General features: G+C 41.2%; 1 protein-coding gene across 1 annotated transcript in view; it reads right to left on the bottom strand.

The window, feature by feature from the left end:
* Window positions 1-16800, bottom strand: part of zfyve21 (zinc finger, FYVE domain containing 21) — a 39213-nt gene that overhangs the window by 9649 nt on the left and 12764 nt on the right. The window contains 6 exon segments of the mRNA XM_068039012.1: window positions 7332-7474; window positions 9093-9146; window positions 9681-9772; window positions 12205-12280; window positions 13916-14084; window positions 14981-15052. Coding sequence (XP_067895113.1) covers window positions 7332-7474; window positions 9093-9146; window positions 9681-9772; window positions 12205-12280; window positions 13916-14084; window positions 14981-15052 — 606 coding nt within the window.

Below are 16800 nucleotides of genomic sequence, written 5' to 3'. Positions count from 1 at the left end.
GAGGGTGAGAAACTTGGGTCTGAAACTAGTGTCTTAAACTTAAATAAAGGCAATTATAAGGGTATGCAACAGAGTAGGCTAAAGTGGACTGGGAAAACAGATCAATGGGTAAGATGGTAGATAAGTAGTGGCAGACATTTGAGATATTTCATAATTCTCAACAAAGATGTATTCCACTGAAAAACAAAGACTATGAGAAGGATGAACCACCAATGGCCAACTGAGGAAGTTATTAAATTGAAAGAAAAGTGTCATGAACATGTGCTATGCCAAATGATTATTTTTTTTTAATCCATTGATTGGAAACCTGAATTAAACTTTAAAAAGAAAGCAGGAGACAAAGAAATTGAATTAAACTTTAAAAAGAAAGTAGCTAAAATGGCCACCGCAATTTGCATCGAAATACCTCATATACCAAGGTATCGAGGTAAAGACGAATGTCTGGTTAATCTCCCATCAGAACAATGGCTTGCGAATTTTGAATGAGCTACCTGCCTTAACTCTATTAAGACATTCAAAGCCATCTTGGCACATTAACACTGGTGGAGACAAACCTCAAAGGGTAAACACTGGAACAATGGGACCCAAGAGATTGGAATTCTTAGACTTGAACTAGTTAAGATGCAACAGAGAATACACTGGATGATCAAGTGAGAGTCTCTCCATCTGTGTGAAAACTTGCAGTTTCTTTTCACTACAGCAGATAAGCACCTGAGTTTGACCAGTGCAACACCCAAGTGGGGGTCTGTCTCTCTCTCTCCAGGCAAAAGTGCAAGTTTGAACCCTGCCTACAGGCTACAAAACATCAAAGTCCATCATTGCTGCAGCCAGAGACCCTGGGAAGAAAACTATCTACATCACTGTCGCCAAGAAAACCCTGAACCAGGCGGCCACCTCTACCAGGCAGAAACTTCAGGACCACGAGTTCATCCGGAAGACAACTGAATTACCAGACTCCACAGACTGTATATTTTTTTGGTTCTGGATTCTAACCCAACCAATCTATTCTTCTTCATTCTGTAACCTATTTGTGTGTGTGATTCTCGCATACGTGCATGTGAAAGTTGTAGCGTAGTTTATTATTTCAAAGTGATTCTTGACAACGCTGACCGCCACTCACGTCATCAGGCTGCGCTGCGGTGCGCACGTGCGCAAAACGGTCTCCTGCTCTCTGCGCATGTGCTGCGTTGATTAGCGCATGCGCCGATGACATCATTGCGTGACGTGTGCATCATCGGGCAACGCGCCTGGTCAGCTTCTGCGCATGCGCTTTATGCAACGCCAACGGGTATTCACGCATGCGTCAACCTTCGGATATTCACGCATGCGTCAAGCTTCGGATATTCACGCATGCGTCAAGCTTCGGCGAGAGTTTCTGAAAGTGGAAGGAGGAGAGGTTTTGTCGGGCATTTTCTCGCAATTATTTAGTCATTTTGAAGATTTCAGTCTGCTTCATTTTTATCAGAAAGAGGAGACTGCTCCAAGGTAAGTTGTTCTGAAAACATTTCCATTGTCTGGGGCACTGCATGTGTTCCAGTCCCTGTTGTAAGTTGCTCTGAAAACATTTCCATTGACTGGGGCACTGCATGTGCTCCAGTCCCTGTTGTAAGTTGCTTTGAAAACATTTCCATTGTCTGGGGCACTGCATGTGTTCCAGTCCACTGCACTGCACTAAAATCCTTTCCATTGTCTGGGGCTGTGTGCAGGCAGTAAATGTGCTCCAGTCCCTGTTGTAAGTTGCTCTGTTCCTGCAGCCATCAGAGCAGTGCACATGGACACATAGCCACCTGTTTCCCCATCTGCCCTTGAAACAACCATGCAGAGCCTCGTGATACTCCGCAATTGCCAGCTGCTGCCCGTCAAGCAGAGAGGGCGCCCAAAGCGGTCAAGCACTTGGGGAACTTTCAGCAAGAAGAGACTGAGCACTAAAAGAAACAAGCATGCCACCTCCAGTGGTAGCACAAATGTGAATGCTCTTGCTGCGTCCACAACTGGTGAGGTGGGAGTGCAGCCACACCGTTCTCCATCCTCAAATGTTGCTTTAAGGCAAAGGTAGATAAGAGCGAAAGAAATGGAAGGTGATGCTGATAGTAGTAGGCAGGATTAAATGGGAGCGGATGGGAAGGCACAGGAGTAGCATAACCACTAGCAGGGAACAGCTGGGCTAAATGGCCTGCTTTATGTTCATAGTACAAAAGAAATGTGCTTCTTTTTCCAGCACCCTCACATCATTCATGTTTTCCCTGAGAGCAGCATTGAATCATCACGAGATAGTATCATCCTGACTCCTACAGCTGAGGTGGGTACCAAGTGATTCATTGGCAATGTTATGCCTTTACTGCAGAACATAAAGCATGCTCAACAGTAATTTCATTGGAGGAGAGAAGCTCTGACACTGATTTTCTTTCTTCATTTCTTTTCATGTAAAACATGCCGTCGAGAAAACAATCCTCGAGACTTAAGGTCAGCATTCAAGCAACGAAGGCAATTGGATCATGCTGCAGAGCTTGTCACGATGTGGAAAGGAACCTTGCATTTATGGAAGAAGTGGGGTGCACATTGGGATGCGTTTGGGGAACATTCACCAAGAATAGACTGAGCTCAGACTCTTGTGACTTTGCCTTCTTCACATGGACAATACAGTAGTGGAATAGAGAGCCATGTGTTCATTCACTACAAGCTCTCCAGGAACAATCTCTTTAGTTTTGCATAGTAGAGACTCGGCCTGTCTGTCTCACGGGAATGCTGGCGACTCAACACTCATGTATCTATGCACAGCAGTGCCTCGAATGTTTAATGTAATTAATCAAATTTCTCAATAATTAAACCTGGAATTGTTGAGGTTTTTGATGCTATTTTCCCGACTTTGCAACTGCACTTCAGATATTCAGCTGTGGTGTGGTCCTTGGGGGAGGGGGGGCAGCGTGGGAGTCGGAGAGGGGGGCAGCAGGGAGGAGGAGAGGGGGGCTGGGGGGTAGAGAGAGTGGGGGTGTAGTGGGAGGGAGTTAAATTCAGAAGTTCCTGAAGTAGGGGAGAAAGCGGAAATCTGCAGCTGGAGGGAACGGCTGGATGCAGAGGGCCGGAAGCGAGAGGCCGTAGAGAGCCGTGGGGAGCGAGCGGCCGAAGATCTTGGTGTCGCCGGGTGCGGGGACTGGCCGGTGCATTTTTTTCTGTTGCAGGTTTATGGCGCATGCGCAGAAAAACGCACTCCTCCTCCCCCCTCCCCCGCTGTCTCTGGCTGCTCTGCTTCCCTCCCTCACCGGCCCGTTCGCTCGCCCACTCGCCGACCGCTCTGCTACCCCCCCCCACCCCGCCCGCGCCCCGACCCGCTCGTTCGCTCCGCCATTGTGTGCTGCCATGTGTTTGTTAGGTTGCCTCCGTGTGATTATTTGAGCAGCGTCATCTTTAGTCCTGGCAGCTGCCTAAAGTCGCAGACTGTGACGTTTTAGTGGCACATGTTGCATTTGCGCATGTGCCACAGCAGCGCCACCTAGCGGTTGTGTTGTCAGCAAATGCAGCCTTATTATTTTACTTAGATCGAGTTTTGGTTTTAAGTACAATAAACTAAACTCTGTTTAAACTCAAGAAAACCTGTCCGAATGGTTCTTTTATGATCATAGCACATAAAAGGGTAAAACATTCAATGAATTGGTAAGCATAAACGCGACATGAAATCGTGTGACATTGATCACAAGTCGTGGGAGTCAGTTGCCAGCATTCGCCAGAGCTGGCGGGCAGCCATAAAGACAGGGCTAAATTGTGGCGAGTCGAAGAGACTTAGTAGTTGGCAGGAAAAAAGACAGAGGCGCAAGGGGAGAGCCAACTGTGCAACAGCCCCAACAAACAAATTTCTCTGCAGCACCTGTGGAAGAGCCTGTTACTCCAGAATTGGCCTTTATAGCCACTCCAGGCGCTGCTTCACAAACCACTGACCACCTCCAGGCGCGTATCCATTGTCTCTCGAGATAAGGAGGCCCAAAAAGAAAAAAAAAAAGATCCACTGTTTAAAAGAAATAAACCCTGTTGCGGTCAAACAAGGAGGGGAATAAGAGGAGAGCCTTTTGACCCCTCCTCACCTGACCATAACAAAAGGCATACAATGTTGCGAGGATTACAGACAGGCCAGATGATTGCTGGTTTCTAAAATGTTCCCAATGGATGACTAAAAAAAAAAAGAAAATAGATGAGAGCAAACGAGTAAGGAATATAAGAACAGCAAGAGCTCTCAAGTACATAAAAAGGAAGATAGTAGCTAAAGCAAATGTTGGTCCCTCAGAAGACTGGGAAATTAATAATGGGAAACAAGGAAATGACAGGGACTTTGAACAAATATTTTGTATTTGATTCATGGTAGAAGATACTAAAAGCATCTCAATAATAGTAGAAAATCAGGGGCAAAAGGGAGGAACATAAAACAAACAAAGTCACTAGAGAAAAAGTACTAGGAAGACTAATGGGACAAAAGGCTAGCGAGCTGCCTTGACCTGATGCCCCACATTCTAGAGCTTTAAAAGAAGCGGCTGTAGAGGTAGTGGATGCATTGATTGTAATCTTCCAAAGTTTCCTAGATTCTGGAAAGATTCCAGCAGATTGGAAAACCACAAATGTAACGCCCCTATTCAAGAAAGGAGACAGTCAGAAAGCTATAGACCAATATCTGTCACCAGGAAAATGTTGGAATTCATCATTCAAGAAGTAGCAGTAGGACATTTAGAAAATCATAATACAATTGAGTAGAGTCAATGTGGTTTTATGAAAGTGAAATAGTGTAACAAATAGGGTGGATAAAGGGGAACCAGTAGATGTAATACATTTGGATTTCCAAAAGGCATTCAATAAGGTGCCATATAAAAAGGGTGCTGCACAAGATAAGAGCTCATGGTGTTGGGGATGATATATTAGCATGGGTAGAGGATTAGCTAACTAACAGGAGAGAGTCAGGATAAATGGGTCATTTTCAGGTCGGCAAACTGTAACTAGTGGGGTGCCACAGCAATCAGTGCTGAGGCCTCAACTATTTATAATCTATATTAATGACTTGGAATAAAGGACTGAGCATCCCTGTGGCACATGCATTGCCTCCTAAAATTGTACAGATAAATCAGACTCCATTGAAATTCTGTAAAAAAGCAAAGGGTTATTTTCTTGCATCATTCCACCTAGCAATTTTTCAAAAACACACACTTTCACTAAACAGCCAAATTTGCTGATGATACAAAGATAGGTGGGAAAGCAGGGTGAGTTTTATTTAATTGGTTCATGGGATGTGGGCATAGCTGGCTAGGCCAGCATTTATCGGCCATTTAATTGTCCTGCAGAAGGTGGTGGTGTGTCACCTTCTTGAAACACTGTAGTCCATGTGGGTTAGGTACACCCACAGTGCTGTGAGGAAGCGAGTTCCAGGATTTTGACCCAGTGACAGTGAAGGAACAGCGATATAGTTCCAAGTCAGGATGGCGTGTGGTTTGGAGGGGAATTTGCAGGTAGTGGTGTTCCCACGCATTTGCTGCCCTCGTCCTTCTAGGTGGTAGAGGTCGCGGGTTTGGAAGGTGTTATTGAAGGAGTCTTTGTGCATTGCTGCAGTGCATCTTGTAGAGGGTACACAATGCTGCCACTGTGCGTCATTGAAGGGAGTGAATGTTTGTGGATGCGGTGCCAACTAAGTGGGCTGCTTTGTCCTGGATGGTGTCGAGCTTCTTGAGTGTTGTTGGAGCTGCACTCATCCATCACACTCCTGAGTTATGCTTTGTAGATGGTGGACAGGCTTTGGGGAGACAGGAGGTGAGTTACTCCCTGCAGGATTCCTAGCCTCTGACCTGCTCTTGTAGCCACTGTGTTTATATGGCGACTGCAGTTCAGTTTCTGGTCAATGATAATCCCCAGGATGTTGATAGTAGGGGATTTAGCAATTGTAATGCCATTGAATGTTAAGGGGAGATGGTTAGATTCTCTCACGTTGGAGATGGTCATTGCCTGGCACTTGTGTGGCGCGAATGTTACTTGCCACTTATCAGTCCAAGCCTGGATATTGTCCAGGTATTGCTGTGTTTCTACATGGACTGTAAGGACACAGAGTCTGTGAAGGGATATAGAAAGGTTAAGTGAGTTGGCAAAAATTTGGCCAATGGAGTATAATGTAGAAAAATATGAGGTCACCCACTTTGGTAGGAAGAACAGAAAAGCAAAATAGTACTAAAATGGAGACTAAAGAATGGTACAGTATAGAGGGATCTGGTGTGCTCATACATGAAACACAAAAAGTTAGCATGCAGTCGCAGTGAGTAACTGAGGAGGCAAATGGAATATTGGCTTTTATTGCAAGGGGGATGGAGTATAAAAGTACTGAAGTTTTACAACAAATGTACAGGTGTTGGTGAGACCATACCTAGACTACTTCATACAGTTTGGGTCTCTAATTAAGGAGTGATATAATTGTATTGGAGGCAGTTCAGAGAAGACTCACTTGGTTGATTCATGAGATGAAGGGGTTGTCTTATGAGGAAAGGTTGAGCAGGTTGGGCCTATACTCATTGCAGTTTAGAAGAATGACAGGGGATCTTATTGAAACACATAAGATTCTTAGGGGGCTCGACAGGGTAGATGCTGAGAGGATGTTTCCCCACATGGGAGAATCTAGAATTAGGGTGCATAGTTTCAGAATAAGGGGTTGCTATTTGAGATGGCAATGAGGGTCAGAAAACTGTGGAGGCAGAGTCATTGAATCAAGGCTGAGATAGACAGAATTTTGAACTATAGGGGAGTCAAGGGTTATGGGGAACTGACAGGAAAGGAGGAGTTGAGGCCAGGATCAGATCAGCCATGATCTTATTGAATGGTGGAGCAGGCTCGAAGGGCCCTATGACCTGCTCCTACTTCATATGTTCTTATCTAAGCTCAATCCTCTTTTACTCTACTGAAGTAGACAAATTTCCAGTCCAACGACTTTACCTTTTACTCTTTTTCTTTATTGAATTTGAATGTGAATCTAATTAGGCTATGGTCACTATTTTTCATGTTCCTACACCTTCAGATTGCTTATTTGTTCTGTTTTATTATCCAGAACCAGATGAAGTAAACCCTTCTTCCTGAAGATGAAATATACTGATTAAAGGTAGCAGTCCTGGATGTATTCTAAGAATTCTCATGTAGACCATAAACATGTGCCCGGCTCCAGTTTCTTGCTTTCATTGTTTGTGTTCTTCAATTCCTTATATTTAAAGAGTTACATTTTCATTTGATATAGTGAAGAACATTTACTCCAGATTGACAGAAGATTCCAGCAGTTTTTTTATACTTTGATGGAAGACTCGAGCAGATCTATTGTACATTACCTTATGCATAGCAGCCAGCCAGCCAACAGACACTTTCTTGTTGCTATTGAAATCATCAGATGCACTTAACTTCAGCTGTTTCGGTTCCTGGGAGCCCAAAGTTTTGTACTGGACCAGCATCCCTGTAGCACGTGTATTGCCTCCTAAAATTGTACAGATAAATCAGACTCCATTAAAATTCTGTAAAAAAAAAACAAAGGGTTATTTTCTTGTATCATTCCACCTAGCAATTTTTCCAAAATACACACTTTCTTTGACTTTCTTGAAAGCTTCCTCTTCAGGTAAGTAAACAAATACTTCTACTTCCATGAACATTGGCATTACATGTTTTGATTTTTTTTTTTCCAGGAACACAATAACACTAGGCAAAATAAAGAAATAACAATCCCAGATGGGAAAGCCAACACTACTGCCTCCTGTGAACCAATTAGTGTCTGGTACATGTGGCTCTGTGAGCCAAAATAAGAGCGAGCAGTCCAAAGGTTTTAGAAGAAATGATTTCAAATGAATCCAACATAATTTGGCACAAAATATAAAGATAGAAATACTTGCATTTACATAGCACTTTTCATGACCTCTGGATGTCTCAAAGTGCTTTACAGCCAATGGAGTAGTTTTGAAATGTCATCACTGTTGCATTGTAGGAACCGAAAATATGATTCAAGTACTAAGTAGATGTCACATGTGATACAAATGATCAGCTTAAATAAAAAGGTACCTGGTATCTGAATCACAATGTACAACTGAATTTACTGGACAGATAGGCTACAATATGCACCTTAAAAGAGCAAGACTGCAACCAAGATAGCTGGAAAAGCATACCTTCTGTGTCATCTTAGCATAATTTTACCAACTATTTCCACTAACATTTGAATGGATTTTTCCCAGATAAAGGACTACAGATGTGTAAACACAGCAGGCAACCTTTTAATCTCTCTCCCAAGTAGACACTCATCTGTAAATGTGGAAAATTAGTTCAATGGGCTTTTTGACTGAAGGTCGGCACAAGTGATTCCACCATTTTCTCATCCATCGCCCACTATATTTAGTGGGTGTTGGACCGTAATCAATCAGCAATGGGAACCCTGGCTGTTCCCAGACTCCATCCCAACCAGATGCAGAATATAACTGTCACCTTGGCTAAAATTGGCTAACTCAGCATAAGCCAAAAGGTGGAAACCAGGACTCTTCTGGTCCCTGCAACTCAGCGCATCACATTGCAAATGCACCCACCGAACTACATTTAAACTCACAAAAGGCTTATTATTCTAAAACCATGAGGTTGCTTCCCAGTTACCCACATCATAATTGGTTCCACTATTAAAACAGTAAAGTTTTGAACAGCCTAAAATAACTGCAAAACCATCAATCTTTGGCAATACTATATACAAAGGGTTGATGGACTAGATGGAAATACACACAGTGAGTAAAGCACAGGTACTAACATAGCATACTTGGAAGCAGATGCCGCTATTTCTGTGTTAACAAAGAACACATGCAATCTAAAGCAAACAAAGGAAAATACAATTTTTTTTTTAGGATTTTGAGGAGTTTGCCTTGTAATTTACAACACAACACACAGTCAGTACTAACAACTGAATTCAGCTTAACTGAAGTTGCATGGGGAACTCCTCACAGAAAAAGCATTATTCAGCAAGGCAGCTAGTATACAGTAAATGACAAGCCAAGCTCCTTTGGGCCAGATGTATGGAGATTGGCACATGATGAGCTGTTGGTAAAGATGACAATCATACTTCTAACCTTCTGTAATGTACGGGTTCTCCAGTAGGCTGGTGTAAGTGTGAATATCTTTCTCTGTACCAAGACGATAGGCAGCAGCAGGCATTGAAAAGAAGGATTAGTTTCAGGCCATTCTAGAAGGAAAATATGAGCTCCACCATCTAATTCAATACACAAATACCACTATCTACATCATAATAATTCCATAAGACAGCTAACTAAATTTAATTGAAAACAGAAATCCAATCTCATTTGCATGCTTTAGCTGGGAAGGTTACTCCAGGCTGCTGATTTCCAAAGTTACCAACGTTCCCCCACAATTGATTAATAGACAGCACATTAACATTTCTTCCTATGAGATATTACTACCAGTCCAAACAAAAACACTGATCTAACTGAACTTGAACCCATGGCAACTCCTTTGGAAAACAATGTTCTGCCATTTACTGTGTAAGGTCTCCTCTGGCACCTATATTTTTCTGATTATTGCTCTATGCAAATCCCATTTTGTTCTCATTTTGTCCTACAAATTATTTTTAATACAAAAAATACAGGTTACTACTGAAATCAGTTACTTGCACAACGAGCATCTACTTAACATAAATTTACCTCCAGGAGTAAAACCGTCAGTTAGCACCTGAACACTTATAATTCGGGGAACCTCAATTTCAAAGTGATTTTCTCCATCCAGGTACAGATACCTAGCAAAAATTTAAAAGTGGTCATGATTTCAAGAGAAACGTTTCAGAGTCATAATGTTTTGAATATTGCAGTCATGCATGATCGATCAAGCAAAATATTCAAACTTATTTGTTTTCAAAAAATAGATTTTACCCACTAGCCCTTCACCATTTCCCATAATTACTCACTCTTATTGGCACCGCCAATCCTCCAACACTTCACTGAAACTATTTGCTATAGATTACAGTTATTCCACCAAGTGAAGCATCTCAGCCAATTCAATCCAATCTCCACACACCTCTACATGATTTTGCAGCAGGAGCAGGAATCCAAGCCAATTTCACTCTTGCCAGATTAAAAAGTATTGATGCCAACTGTAGCAGCCTAGCTGGGATCAGCTAACTCTGCACAGGTCAGGGATTAAACGTGGCATTTTCCTCTTTGCAAACAGTGTCTGTTAGTAATTCGGGCTCATCAAGATGATGGGAAGAGGAGAAAACTAATTTTGTTCAACATTTCAGAAGAAGAAAAAACTACTACGTTAAAAAAAGTCTGGTCACAACTACTGTGCACGTATTACATGGTTCGTCTAATTAAACTTTTTAAAAACAAATAATGGGGATTTTTAAAATAAATATTACAGCAAAATATTGCGATCATCAATGCATAATTGCTTCTTCAACAATTCAAAGCAAATGTCATTAAGAAAAAACGTATAGGATCAAATTATCTTTTTTCAAAGTTAAAAACTGCAGATGTATTTATTACAAAGTATTAATATACACGATGCATGGTAAATGTCATTAAAAAAAATTCTCAATTACTTATAAATAACTATGCTATACTGTAATAGTATTTGCTGTTTGCCCAGGAAAGGGAAGTGGTTTGCATTTCCATTTGGATCAGTAAGTTCCCATGTGTTTTTCCAGTTTAGTATTTTACATTTGAGGAAATGTCTGGTTATCTGTTGTTGGTAGTAGCTAATTCAGCCTCCATGACTGCATACGCTCCCAGCCTCCACAGTGCCCAACCCACGTGTTGGGTGGAAGGAGGCTCACTGTTTCGGTGAACGCATTGCTTGGCTGCAGTCAATATCACTATGAGGGAATAAACACATTTTCTTTTTCCAAAGGTGGCTGTGTTAGGTTTGTGTTGTGTATCTTGACTTACAAAAGTCTTTGCGATTCAACCTTTTGTGCATGAGATTGGTGGATAGATTTATGGATGCATAAGAAACTGGCTGTACTCTTGTAGACAGAATTAATGATAGAAAATCTCTATGGGACTAGTCCCTCGCAAAATCCTGCAGAGATCTATGTTCATACCCTTGTCCTTCACCATTTGCATCAATGTTCTGGATTAAGGGTCAGGGAACTTTCTGCAATTTTGCAGATCACAAAAGGTGTTTGCGGGTTTGATGGGGGGTGGGTGGTGGGGGTGAGTGAGAAAAGGAACACATAGATCTCAATGTGATGGAGGAACAGGCAGTTATCTGACATATCTTAATATACAGTGGAACCCACTTAATTGTGAAAACTCATACAACTTCGCAAATTGTGATAAAATGGGAGGCAACGAAATCAAGGCTAGTTTGGTGCAAGAACAACCTTTATTTGCCTATATTTCACTCATTTCACAATGAGGGTGGATACAGTACAACTGCTTAAAAATGAAAGAAAAATGCTCACATAGCATCATAATGGCAAAGGAGGTAGCCATTCAGCCCATCAAGCCCATGCTGGCGCTCCGTAGAGCAATCCAATCAGTCCCATTCCCCGCTGTATCCCCTTAGCCCTGCAAGTTTATTTCCTTCAAGTGCCCATCCAACTTCCTTTTGAAATCATTGATGGTCTCCGCTTCCAACATCCTTGTAGGCAACGAGTTCCAGGGCATTACCACTCGGTGCCTGAAAAAGTTCTTCCTCGCATCCCCTGCATCTCTTGCCCAAAATCTTTAATCTGTGCTCCCTAGTCCCTGGGAGTATTTTTTTTTTTAAATGCTGCAAAGAATTCTGAGTTTTTTTTTTTAGGGATCAGAAGTCATCAAGCCTTCATACTTTCCCTATCCATGCATACAAATCATCTATCTGCTGGCTTGAGGAACACAGACCACAGTGCAGGGTCTACCTCTCTAGTGGAATTCCCTCCACCTCTCTCACTGCTTTGCTTCCTTTAAGACACTTCTTAAAACTTACGTTTTTGATTAAGCTTTCAGATCTGACCCAATATCTCCGTATGTGGCTCGGTGTTGTATTTTGCTTTATAATGCTCCTGTGAAGCCCTTTGGCATGCTTTATTGCCTCATTGTCTCTCCCCATTCATTACTATAATGGGTTTGAGGTTTGCCTTAGGTATTGTTTTGTGAAGTTCTAGAAGTGTACTGTTCATAAAAAAAATTGTACAGACTGTATAAACATTTTAATACCAAAACATTCAAAATAAATTGTACCTACCTATGGTTGTTTGATAGCCGACAACCCATTGTCTCACCTTTCTCTAAGGAACCTGAAGTTACAAGGAATGTAGCCCCTTGGCAACAAACAATGGAAACAAAGATACAACATTACAGAGAGAAAAAGGTCAAATTCTTGGTCAAAACAGCCAGAACGTGAGGGAGTTTAAGAAAAAAATGCAAAAATGCAACCAGAATTAACAAATTGCCATCTATTGTGCTTATTTGACCAACATTAAACACGTTTCGGCCTAGAATTTGTGGTAAAAACAACAGTAGCGCTCGCTATTAAAGTGGGACTGCACTTCCGGTGACTGCACACGTGCAGTTAAAGGCAGAAATCAGGAACTTGCTGTTGGAGATGCTTCGCTCCTCCAGAAGCTGCGCTGCACTGGTATGTTGCTGAGTGACTCAGCATTCAAATGCACAGGACGTTAAGAATTTGCGGTACTTTCCCACTAAACTCGCCAGGAAAAGTTAAGAGTCGTCCATTCAAATTTAAGAGTGTGATAAGTCTTAATTACTACCATTCTCACTGGCATTGAAAATTAACATTACAAGTGTGGAGTCTCAATGCTTCAGATTTTAATTACTGGAAATGTTTTTAAAAATTAAATAAATTTTCCATCTCGCTTCTCCTTTCTATCTTTTATCTCTCTCTTCCCCTCTCTCTCTCTCTCTCTCTCTCTCTCTCTCAATCCCATCTTTCTTTCGCTCCCCCCCTCTATTTCACTTTCTGTACATGATTTGGCATTGAATTAAATATTCTCACAGACAATTCCTGGTCAGAGTCAATGTGCCTCAGTAAGGATTCTTCAATCTGATTGGTTAAAGGAGAAACACAGTTGCTTGCCCTGTTCATATAGGTTCCACATCCCCTGTAGGGGGTGCTGCACTGAAATGGGTTTCTAATCACCAAGTTCCAGTGCAAAAGCCCATAAAAAATCTACAGGTAATCGTAATGAATGGCTAGCGCTGTTCTTTTCCCTCTGACAGCAAAAGTCAGTGACAATGTTCTTGCACCCACATCTCCATTTGTTTGATTTAATAAATTCATTTAAATTGCTAGCCATCGGCAAATATCTATAAAGCCTGCAATGCTTAATTTCATTATATAAAACTAATAGGAGCATCCTGAATAAGGCAGTGAATGTAACCAGCGAGTAGCTAAGCCACTGTGTCTATGCTGAGTGAGCTGAACTCAACTAAAGCAGCAATAGGGTACAAGTGGTCTTAGGGTTCCTGGGTTAAGGAAAGTGAAAACAAGCCAGGGCCCTCGCTTCTGTTATCCATCCAAAAAACCTTTGCTGGAAGTGTACATGTGTGGACATTAGGGGAGGACAGGACCAGGCTTTGCTGTTCTGGGCCACAATAACTGCTGATATTCACTGTCACACATGAATAGCAGCTACCCAACATGCAGGCATTCTTTATGCATGAGCCTACAACACTATTGTCAGAAACTTTACAAGACTTGTATTGAAATTATTTTAACTGTTTTTAAAAATGCAGCCTTACAAGCCAATTCATTTCTGTACCTTAGCTCACATTATAACAGGAGTTTAACAGAGCTAGGTCGACTGAAGTCATATTAATTGCATAAATATAACACCAAATTACAAAGTACCTTTAAAACATTTTAATCACAATATAGATCACTAGCAATAAACCTTCTAAATATGTTTGGAGATAACACGTAATGCAAGTCTTACCAGTTATGAGCAACTTGATCTGTTTGTCAAAGAACTCGGATTCCTTCTGGGAGATCAGAGCACATTCGGCACATTGCCGTACTGGATCTATGAAGTACATTCGTGGAAGAGGTACTTTTTTACTGCAACATTTGTCACAGAAGCATTTTCCGCATCTTCTGCAGTGATGCTACCAATTTCAGAATAGTTGAGGATTAAAAAAAAAATCAAAAAAATTTCATAAAAACTGAAAATTTAAATTAGAAATGCATTCAAAAAGTATCTAGCCTCTTGACCGAACAGAATACACCAGTTAAAACAATTTCATAAAATCCTCCCAAGTATCGGTATACCTCTGTTGAAGGGGTGGGAAGATAACAGAGCAATTCAAAACAGTACAATTGGCAGTGGGAAGCAGCTAAATTATTTTGTACCATCTCTCAACATATTATTAGAAAAGTAACAGGTCTTTTAATTCCTTTAATCAAAAATATTTTGATGCACTAAGAGACAGCTGACTCAATGCTTTCTGTTTTTATTTGAATAAAGCTCAAATTAAAAATGTCACATTCCCTCCTCATTTGTTTTTGTCCCCATTTATCTGGTCTCATCACATTGTGTATGGCTGAAAGGGTTAGATGGACAGACAACATGCTTCCAATCCTGATATCGTTAGAACATCAGCTACAAAGTAATGCTCAGTAATAACAATCACTATTTCTGTTCCCCCCCTAGCACACTGCTGTAATAGTTTCTTCGTATATTGGGTTGCATACCAGAGTGTTAACAAAAGGTAAGAGAGAAATGGTGTACAAATTTCACACTGGTGACTGACAGAAGCACATAAAGACTCGAGAGACATCTCTCCAAAACAGTGCAGAGATCAGCAGCTCATTGTGAGTTCAAGATCTAACAACAACTTTATTCAATGTTTCTAACTAAGGCACCACACTGATTTCAACTCACTGCATTCTTTGCTTGTGTATTATTTTTCCTTTCACAGTGTGAAAAGAATCAATTTTTAAGATTGAGCCTTTAATAGAAGCAAGTGAATAAAGACAATTTTTGATAAATAGAATAAACTACCAAGAAATCTGGAGCATCTTACTTTTCTGTAAGGAAGTCAAATTTTGCTTCACACTGCATACATTTGGGACACTAGAAAAAGAAACACATTTGATATGAGAAATAATCATAATGTCAGAAGTTAACTACTAGTATTTATATTCCTGAATGGAACTTTTGTGAATTGTTTTATATTGTACAGCATGTGATTAATTCATTAGCAAATGTCTTCTGCAGGCAATAATCTTAATTGAAATACTAGTAAATTTCTTGTTACATTGCTCACAGTGAGACAGAGGATGCAGAGTTTTATAAAGTGTTACGACGGAGGCAGGAGTAATGCACTGTCAATTCAGTCCCATTACTCCACAGGTCACGCATATTATTAGTTTCCCACCTACCGGAAATTAGCCAAATTAAACACTTTATTACCCCCCAGAATAAAACACACCAAACCAGGTATCTTTAAACAAATTAACTATTTATTAATAAACTAAATCTTAAGCAGTAGTGAGATAAATCTATGTCTGAAAAGACTTTCTAACTTCTTATTCCTCCTAACTCTCATGCACACACACATACATTCAAAATCCAACGGTTAACCGGTTTTAAAAAATGATGTTTAAATTTAGAGCTGTTTCTTAGGAATAGGTTAGTAGGTGGGTTGCAAGTCCTGATGGATTACATTCCCAGTTCAATGAGGTGTCCCAGAGTTGAATGCTACTCGAAGCCTCCAGGCTAGTTCGATGAACAGTCTGTAATGGATAGGCGTTCACGGAACTTCAGCTGCAGTAGATGTCACACAGATCTTTCAACAAGGAGTATAACAACTGGTCCTATTTAGATTTTTGAATTAGCAGTCTATCAGTAGAAACTTTACTGAGTTCCCAGGAACACAAAAGACAACAGAAAGTCACTCCTGAGGCAGAGACTTCTTAGGGCTGGGAGTAAAAAAGAAATTTGCTACCTCCAACAATGCAAAGATTCCTTTCCAGTGGTCTTTTCCTCTTTAGGCAAAACACAGCTTGTCGGCTAATGTGGATTTTCTGCCGAGAGACACAAATCCTTCCTTCCTGCAAGGAAGAGCACGCTTCACTGGTCTGCCAGAAGAAACCAGTTCTAGCCGGTCTTTACACACAGTTGAACTGATACAATATGGCATGTGACCTCTCTCTTTCTCGCTTGCTGTTTTTCAGGAACAGGCTTGTAGCTCACACACTTCCCAAAGAATATTAAAATCTGGTCTCAGTCTTAAAGGCACACAGACCCCCCCTTAGTTTTTAAACAGAGAAAAAAAACACTTCCATGACAAAGGACAGGAAGATTCTTTCTCAGAATAGCCCACATTTTACTGGAGTGGGTATCTTTTTCATGCATGTTTAGGTTATAAAAAATTTTGCTGGAAGTCCAAGCTGATAATGGCACAGTGAGGACAACAGGGCATCTGGGAACTTGGTGAACAATGTGACCAGTGAAGTTCCTTAACCAAAAAGATTAGAAGATTGAGAAATAAATAGACGAAGGACTGAAGAGGAGGATGCATTCAATGAGAGAGAGAGAGAAAGAGAGAGAGAGAGAGAGAGAGAGAGAAGAGAGAGAGAGAGAGAGAAAGAGAGAGAGAGAGAAAGAGAGAGAGAGAGAAAGAATAGAAGAGAGAGAGAGAGAAGGAGAGAGAGAGAGAAAGAGAGAGAGAGAGAAAGAGAGAGAGAGAGAAAGAGAGAGAGAGAGAAGAGAGAGAGAGAGAAAGAGAGAGAGAGAGAGAGAGAGAAGAGAGAGAAAGAGAGAGAGAGAGATAAGAGAGAGAGAGAGAAAGAGAGAGAGAGAGAAAGAGAGAGAGAGAA

Source organism: Heterodontus francisci, chromosome 9, assembly GCF_036365525.1.
Source record: "Heterodontus francisci isolate sHetFra1 chromosome 9, sHetFra1.hap1, whole genome shotgun sequence".
Taxonomy (NCBI): domain Eukaryota; kingdom Metazoa; phylum Chordata; class Chondrichthyes; order Heterodontiformes; family Heterodontidae; genus Heterodontus; species Heterodontus francisci.
Note: the sequence above shows the minus strand (reverse complement) of the source record. Positions and strands in the feature narration are given on the sequence as shown.